Raw genomic sequence first — 9,058 nt, forward strand, 5'->3', positions numbered from 1 at the left:
GAGATGCCCCACGTTCCAAGCAATTTGATAAGAACAATACCTTAATTGATCCAATCTAAATTTATTAAGATCTAAATTGCTCTCTCTCTCTTTCTTCTTTTGATGGTTATTGTTACTACTACAACTGCTACAACTAATACTGCTTGTTAACCAACTACCAAAAGAATGACTTCAATCAATGACATTATGAGTGAATCTTCTACAATGTCTGAATCATCATCTCAAATATCAATCACTTCATCTCAAACTTCTACTAGTTCTACAACAACTTCAATCTCCTTTTATAAATCTTTCCAAGATTGGTGGAATTCTTCCTCTTCATATCTCTCACAACAACCACCACCACCGCCATTGGCTATTAATGAACAAGAACAAGAAGATAACATTGAATCACCAGAAATTAAAAATGCAAAGTTTAAAAATAGAATGATTGAATATGAATTATATTTGAAATTACTTCCAAATGATATCCATATTTATAAACCAAATGAAGTAATACCAAATCAACCATCCGCAATATTTGGACAATTATTAGATATAAAATTAAATAATCAATTCATTATTCATGAATTTTCACTTGAAAATAACACCAACCCCCCAGATGTTGAAATTAAACATATAGTCATTATTCATGGATATATGGCAGCCCTGGGATATTTCATAAACAATATAGTCCCATTAATCTATACTCCAGGTATAAGGATTCATATTATTGACTTACCAGGTTTTGGTAATTCTCTGAGACCTTCATTTCCTAACGAATTCTTGAGTGAACCAAACACTATTCTGGAAAAGATTGGTCAGATTTTAAAGATTGAAAATTGGTTTATAGATAGAATTGAACAATGGAGATTGGTTAGAAGAATTGATAAATTTAAATTGATTTGCCATTCTATGGGTGCATATTTGGGTTGTTGTTACCTAATGAAATATAATAAGCAACCAAAATTAGTTGATGAAGTCGTGATTGTAAGTCCAATGGGAACAGAATCTAGTCATAATAGTTTATTATTAAATGGCAATAGGAAAACTCCACTTAATCATGATGAACCAGCAGGTGATCCATTTAAAGAAGTGTTTGAAGAAGAACAACCAATCACTGAGGAATTGCAGCAATTTTGGACAATGATTGGTCAACCCAGATTTCCTAAAAACATCATTCTAAAGACATTATGGCAAAATAATAAAACTCCATTTGATATTCTTCAAAAATTAGGACCTTTTTATTCTAAAATTCTTTCATATTGGTCATTTCAAAGATTTAAAAATCTTGTATCTACAACAGATGATCCCGATTCTTCATTGATTTTAAAATTACACGATTATTCATATTCTATATTCAATCAATATCAATTATCAGGAGAATTGGCAATTACAAAATTCATAAATCATGAAATATTGGCCCGTTTACCTCTTTATGATCGAGGTTTAGTGGATTATTTGGTGACATCAAATGTGAAGAGTCTTTGGGTTTATGGAGATCATGATTGGATGAATCTGAACGGTGGGAAACATATATACGAAAAGATATGTGAACATGATCCTAATTTAGCCCAGTTTGAAATTATCGAAAGCGCAGGACATCATGTATATTTAGATAATCCAAAGGTATTTAATAAGATTTGTATAGACTTCTTTGGGTTGAACCCAGAATTATAGACCCCCCGCTATTTAATAAATTAATACATATAAATATATAACACACTTATCTAGTTCTATTGAAATTTATACTATTGACACTAAACCCTCGATTACTCTCACTAATAGAACTAGCAGATGGAACAAGACCAGGAGAAAACCGTTCATCGACACCGGTAACAATCTTTAACGGAGATGTCTGAAGCTCATCTATGCTATTTTCTCGACTAGCCAAACTCCCATTAGATGGACTCTCAAGTAAACTTTTTCCTTTTGGCGAATGTCCCGGAGTAGATCCAGCCAGTATGCTATTAATTGTCGTGGAGGAAGCTTCTGAAGTTGCCCGACGTTGAACTGCCCTTCTGAGTGGACTGCCGATTTCACCTGCCCCGCCAGAAGGAGATGCTCGACTAGAACTGAAGGCAACTTTGGCGGCGATTGAAGATGTTGAAGATGCCCGAGGTCGATGATGGCTATGACTGCTGGAAGCATTGGTAGATGATTGCATATATGATGGAATCTCAGGATGAAATGATGGCCATTGATCATGGTCATTATTCAATACGCTTGTCTTCTTTTGTAAATTCTTTTTCACTTGTTGCCTGGTGGGTGAGTCACCGGGAATAGAATACGAGGCAATAGATTGGGGTGAGATTGGTTCTTGTGACGATGCTGTTGTTCTTACCGACGGAGAAATTGTTAATGATTTGAGAGAAGGGGTATTGCGACTCATTGTAGGAGTAATTGAGGAACCAGTTCCCGAAGATGAAAATTGCATAGTTGAATTTATTCTTGGTGTGACATTTGAGGTTGGTGATTTTAGTACATTTCCAGAACGTAAAGAATGAGTTGTATTAGAACGAGTTCGTATTGTCAATGGTGGAGGTCTTGGTTTATCCTGTGTCGGTAATGATCGTGAATGTTGTCTTTTCCCAGCAACCGTATCTTTCTGTACTAAGGACAGTAGTGACGTCTCACTATCTGTAGTAATTGTATCATTTCTAGGGACTATTGATTCATAAAATGGTATTATTGGATTGATTGTATCAATAGGACTAGGCGATTCTTCTTGATCTTCTTGAACTTGTCCTTTGTCTTGACTTTGTGACATTGGTAATATCGGACTAGCCAATATTTTATTCTCTTCTAATAATGAGATACCTGAAGAAGGCACTTCGCTAATCATTCTTGCAAGGGATATATGTGATGGACTATCTAAGATCGACAACGTTTCTTCAAAGTCAATTGCTAAGATATCTTGTTTTAATTTCTTATATTGATTTACCAAATCAAAAGTTAATGCATAATGAGATGCTACCCAATTTTTATTATTCTTGATTGATTCAAATTCATGAATCTTCTTTCTAGCTTTTTCTTTATCTTTACATTCAATTGCAATGAATCTAAGTAATGCTTCCATACATCCAAAACTCCCATATTGGAAACAATGATGTAAACAACTATCTCCATTTGAATCAACCATATTCCATTTAGCTCCAAATTCTAATAATAATTTGGTACCTTCTTTAAACCCATAAATACAACTATAATGTAATGGAGTTTGTTTAAATTCTCCTCCAGTAGAATTCAACCACATTTTACCGGGGAATTCTTGTAATAAATAATGTAAAGTTTGAAAATGTTTCATTTTAGTACATAAATGTAATACCGTTATTTCATCAAATGCTACTAAATCTACCATGGCATATTTATTAGTTATTTTACCAATTGTTTTATTTATATATGAAATTAAATGAAAACAAATTAAATAATGTCCATAATAGGATGCATAATGGAGATTTGACCATCCTTGATTATGAGGGTCGTTGTTTAACCAAAGCTCGGGGAATCTTGATAGAAGACGTTTCACAATGGCAAGGTTGCCATCAATGACAGCATTTCGTAGTCTTTGCAGTGGATCTAACATTATCGCATGATTTGGTAAAGCTGAGGGTGAGTGTGTGAGCGTGTTGCTGAACTAACTTATATATTTTCCCAAACAAATGAATTCAGATAATCTTTATGATATGGTGATTATTACAAGAAGGAATAAATGAATATTGTTTCTGAAATGAATGTTTTAATTTAAATTGAAGATTTGAAAGATATTTAAAGTTCTTGATTCTTTTTTTTTGACCAATCTAATTTAAACCACATGTTGTTAAGCATATAACCTTAGATACAACAAACGGGGTTTTAGCTTAGCATCCAGAATACAATTGAAGACAACAAGAAACACAGGATAAGAAGTACCTTAACTTACTAATAATAAAACTGAGAGATATCAAAAGAGAGAAAGAAAGGCGTCCAAAGTAAAAATGACAACAACTATTAATTCACTTCGAATATTAACAATTTCTGATATTCAAGGTAATGTTGATTCATTAACAGAATTATATAATCAAGAGATTAAACAAGGTCGTGCAATAGATTTAATAATTCATACTGGTAATTTTGGATTTTGGGATAAACAAACAATTGAATTAACTCATGAATTAAATTATTTAAAACAAATTATTTCATTTCTGGATTTATTAGATTCAAATTTAGTTGAAGAATTAAATAATCAAAGTACAATAGTTAGTAGCAACGACTCTTCCATCAATGGTAATGAAGAGTTAGTTAAATTCAAATCATTATTATTACAATCTAAAACTCCAATAAGTCAATTCCAACAATATCTAGAAGGGATTAAAACATTACCATGTCCAGTTTATACTATATTTGGTCCTCTTGATGATCCTAGAATTATAAATAAGATTCAAACAAGACAATATGAAATTCCTAATCTATTCTTAATTGATCATAAGAATAATTATGAAATAGAAACTCCAATTCCTAATTTACCAAATTTAAGAATTTATGGAATTGGAGGTACAGTTAAAATTCATAATCTTTTTGATAGAGGAAATCTTGAATATGAAGATGTTTGTGGTAAGATTGGAGAATTATGGATTTCATTATTACAAATTGCCGAATTTTATCTTCAATTTAGTAATACTTTTACCCCTTCAATCAATAGCAATACAATAAACATTTTTGTGACTCATGCCCCAGTTATTAAAACACCATTGTTAGAACATTTGGCAATCATTACCCATGCTGATTTCACAATTAGTCAGGGACTACATTTCAGATATCCTGTCATGGGTAATGGTATGAGCTTTGTTGATAGTATGGGAGGTTCAGCAGGATATGTTGAGAATTACCGAGGGAAATTCTCAAGACTTCGTATGATTTTGGGGGAATTATGGGTAGTTATAAAAGATGATTTAATGGATTTATTAAGTACTACAGAAGTTCCAGGGTTAAAGAATTTGATTGAATTAGGTCTAAGTTTATTTGATAAGATCCCAATTATAGTAAATGATACAAATGATAAAATCGTACAATTGACATTATCACCAGATGATGAAAATGAAGATGAAATAAATAAAAAGGTAGTTAAACGTTTAAATGATTGTTATTTCCAAGCATATTATAATTTATGGCATTTTAATCTTTGTGATCATAGACCGTCTCAACATGAAGAAGAGAATCAATACAATATAATGATATTCAAATTTGATCAATATGGTAATTTCAAATTAGATTATTGTAATAGTCAGGGGTTTAATTTTGGTTTCAAAACAAAACAACAACAACAAGAAATATCTGATGACATTGAATCGGAAAAGAGAACAACAACAACGCCACAAGAGAACAACCAAGAAGAAGAAGAAGCCAGTAGTTTAGAAAGAAGTAATGTTGACGAAGAAACAGATGAAAAACCCCGTTCTGGAACCATATACAATAAACCATATCGAGGTTCTTACCGAGGAGGAAGCCGTGGAGGTGGCGGTGGCGGTAATGGTTGGGCACCTCGAGGAAGTAGGGGTCTGTATCGAGGTCGTGGAAGCTCAGGAGGATATAGAAACATCCGTGGACGGGGAGGGCGTGGAAGTAGTAGCAGTGGAAGTGATGGACCTGGTCGTCCATCACGGGGTACGTAAATTTTTGTATAAATAAATCTTTTTATTAATATAAATACCTTATACAAGATTAACTCAAATGAATCTGAATTGAATGAAATGAATGCAAAGTAAGAATATAAACATGCGTCTATTCAGTTGGTAACTTAAACCCAAACATAACAGCACCATCTTCTTTAACTCTGTAAAAAATTGTAAACCACATAGTAGCACCCAATGCTTTGGATAAATATATTATTGACTTACTAGTATGGGCCTTGACAGGTGGTGCATGGCGAATGTATTTTGCAATATGATGAGCTGCCATTGTTTTGATTGATGTGTATCTGGGGATTTGGTTACTTTGAATAAACAGTGTCTTTTTCATGAACTGAAAAATGGACTAAGAAAAATTCTTTGAGATTTGGTTGGTTAACGATCACGTGATAATATTTGGTAGCGGCAAAAATACTTAAGCATTATTTTCGCAACCATTTATAAGGAAGAGAGACAATATTACACAACAATCATTTTATACATTTTTTATCTAAACACTAAATATATCCATTTTTATCGTTTTAGAAATGCCTTTGATTTAACCGGACTTCCATTTTGAGAAGTCATAGTATATGCAACACTGGTATATGCTGTACTTTCAGGATTATACATTGGACTAGTGATTGCTTCTTCATCTTCTCCATAATGTAATGTTATTGAATTAAAACTGGCAAATGGATCATTATTCGAATTTTCATTATCTTCTTGTTTAACTTTAATTTCCTTTATATCTTTCGCGTTATTGTCCGGTTGTTGATCTTCATCTTCAATTGGAGGAGGATTTTCATGTTTTTTATTTGATTTAGTTAAAACCGGTATCATTGGTGGTTTTTGATGACGTAATAATGCCCATTGAGTATTTTTGAAGAAAGCATGATTTTTAATTTCAGATGCCCCTGTTTTTGATCCAAGACGTTTTTCTTCATCTTTAATTAATAATTTCTTAATTAAATTCTTACAATTTGATGAAATTGGATGAGGAGAATCAGGAAATTTAACTTCTCGTTTAAGTACATTTGCAAATGTTTTCTTTCGATCACTACCTTTAAATGGAGTAGTTCCATATAACATTTCATATATCAATATACCTAATGTCCACCAATCAACAGCACTTGTATGTCCTTTACCACGTATCACTTCGGGTGCGATATATTCTTCTGTCCCGACAAATGAATTAGTTCTAAATCCATCAATACATGCTTTAGTATCAATACTTGGTCCTTCAATTGATGAAGAAGTTAAATGCATTCCACTCATAACTGTTCCTGATTTATGACCAAAACTTACACCTGGATTTTTAGCTCGTTCATTTTGTTTAGATAAATCGAAATCACTCAACATAATATGTCCTGATTGATGTAAAAGAATATTTTCTGGTTTTAAATCACGATATATAAATCCCATCAAATGTAAATATTCCAAAGCTGCAGTTACTTCTGCAGCATAAAATTTAGCATCATTTTCAGAAATGGATTTTGTTTCTCTTGTTTGCAATGCTCTGAAAAATTCACCACCCATACAATATTCCATACATAAATATAAATAATCCCGAGATTGGAAAGAATGATACAAAGTGACGATGAATGGATGATTTGAAGTTGCTAAGATTTCTTGTTCGGCAAGAGCACGTTTGATTTTATTACGTTCAATCATTTCACGTTTATTTAAGATTTTCATAGCATATAATCGATTTGATTGTTTTTCTCGAACCAAATAAACTTTACCAACATCACCTTTACCCAAAAGACGAAGTTTTTCAAAAGAATCGGCATTAACTTTGGCTTCATGGATCTTTGTAGCCGCATTGGAATAGGTTCTATCTTGAGTATATGTACGTGGTCTGGTACCTGTGATTGTCACTTCACCTATATGTTTATTGATATCGAATATAGGAGGTGATTCTTTTTTAGAGGATGTTGTAGTTGTCGTTGTTGATGGGAACGGAGTATTTGCTCCTGATAAGGCGAGATGATTTTGTTGTTGTTGCGGCTTGTCGTTTAATAATCTATGAACTAAAGGTGCAGAAGCAACTCTTCTCAATGCACGTTGGAGAGGTGAAACTGGTAGTGATAAGTCATGTTCATCTGTAATTGGTTTTAAATCAAGTTCAACTTCTTTTAATAATTGTTGATGTCTTTTATTTTTCGGAGTCTTTGGGGAAGGTTCAGTTTTTTTCGGGAATTCTTCTGGTTGCTGCTGTCCTTCTTCTATTTTTGGGAATGCTGCCTGTGTTTCTTCATCCCCTTCTGATTCTTCGCTTGATGATAATTGGCTCTTTGCAACTTTTGGTGGTTTCAATACTCCTGAATCGGTTAATGACAAGATGGAATCATTATGTCTTAATGCAACTGATAAATCTGCTTGACTCTTTTGGGAATGATCGTTTCCAGTAGTATGAGTATATTGAGCCATATGAGGAGGTAACCCCTGATATGCAAAATATGGATTTGATTGTACAACGGCAGATTGTGGTTCAGATTTTGCATTTTGGGATTTCTTCGGTGAAGTGGTTATTATTTGTGGAATTTTTGAGGTTGATGAATCAGATGGTGAGTTTCCAGATGATTGCATTTTATTTGAAAAGTTCCTTACATGATTTTTAAGGGGTCCACTTAAAGGAGTTGATATAGATCTATTTCTACCTATTTGTGTCTTTGTTGTAGCAGGATTAGTAGGTGATTGAGTATTGTCTGAATCAAATACCGAAGGGCTTGATTGTAATTTAAACATATTCTTCAATTTCAATAAACTGCTGTTTGTTTTAATGTCATCTTCTTGAGAAGAAGAACGTGGTGGCTCCGGTGGATGATACGGAGTACTTTGACCACTAATTGAAGATGTTGAATGAGATGAATTTCCAGGAGAATCGTCAATGTTATTGTCATTACCAGTAGTAGTATTCTCCAGATGATCTTTATGAAAAAAGAATTTAGTTAATGAAATTGAACGACTCCTATTATTAGTATTATTTGATCTTGAAGGAGGTCTAAGAATACTTTCATAAATTGTGACATTTCCTGATAAATCTTCTTCAGTTGTCGTTGAAATATCTTCATTAACATCAACATGAGTTGTCGAGTTAGAGGTATTGGTATTATTATTGTTATTATTATTATTGAATAATGATAATGCTACCATGATGTTGTAATATTGGTGGGGTGCGCGTGTGTGTGTTCAAATGGGCGAAAGTCTATTGCTTGTTGGAAGTGGATTGGAAAGGGGGGGTGGGGGGAGGTGGGGGAATATAAATTGGTGTAATGTGTCTGTGTGTCTATTACAGATGTTGAAGGGGGGATGGGGGTTGGCAGTTAACACAGTTATTGATGATCTGTTTGATAAATGTTGAATAAGTAAGGAAAGTGGGTTTTTTTTTCGTTGGTGACGTTTTTTTAAATTAAACAAGCTAAAGTGGC

At 33.1% G+C, this 9,058-nt stretch overlaps 4 protein-coding genes across 4 annotated transcripts; 2 read left to right on the plus strand and 2 right to left on the minus strand. All coding sequences in view use genetic code 12, as the record gives it.

Annotated features, from left to right (window-relative positions):
- Nucleotides 1–165: 165 nt before the first annotated feature.
- J8A68_004842 (uncharacterized protein) lies at nt 166–1,659 on the plus strand (the record flags this gene model as incomplete). Its single annotated transcript, XM_049408845.1, has 1 exon — nt 166–1,659. One exon carries the CDS (start codon nt 166–168, stop codon nt 1,657–1,659), a length of 1,494 nt encoding a protein of 497 aa, XP_049261922.1.
- A 46-nt stretch (nt 1,660–1,705) lies between these two features.
- Nucleotides 1,706–3,565, minus strand: J8A68_004843 (uncharacterized protein; the record flags this gene model as incomplete). The annotated part of the gene is made up of 1 exon (XM_049408846.1): nt 1,706–3,565. One exon carries the CDS (start codon nt 3,563–3,565, stop codon nt 1,706–1,708), a length of 1,860 nt encoding a protein of 619 aa, XP_049261923.1.
- A 391-nt stretch (nt 3,566–3,956) lies between these two features.
- On the plus strand, nt 3,957–5,630 carry J8A68_004844 (uncharacterized protein; the record flags this gene model as incomplete). Its single annotated transcript, XM_049408847.1, has 1 exon — nt 3,957–5,630. One exon carries the CDS (start codon nt 3,957–3,959, stop codon nt 5,628–5,630), a length of 1,674 nt encoding a protein of 557 aa, XP_049261924.1.
- Nucleotides 5,631–6,158: 528 nt separating this feature from the next.
- On the minus strand, nt 6,159–8,783 carry J8A68_004845 (serine/threonine protein kinase; the record flags this gene model as incomplete). The annotated part of the gene is made up of 1 exon (XM_049408848.1): nt 6,159–8,783. One exon carries the CDS (start codon nt 8,781–8,783, stop codon nt 6,159–6,161), a length of 2,625 nt encoding a protein of 874 aa, XP_049261925.1.
- Between the last annotated feature and the right edge of the window lie 275 nt (nt 8,784–9,058).

This window comes from Hemisphaericaspora subhashii (assembly GCF_019202705.1).
Source record: "Hemisphaericaspora subhashii strain CBS 10753 chromosome Unknown scaffold34, whole genome shotgun sequence".
NCBI classification, from domain to species: Eukaryota; Fungi; Ascomycota; class Pichiomycetes; order Serinales; family Debaryomycetaceae; genus Hemisphaericaspora; species Hemisphaericaspora subhashii.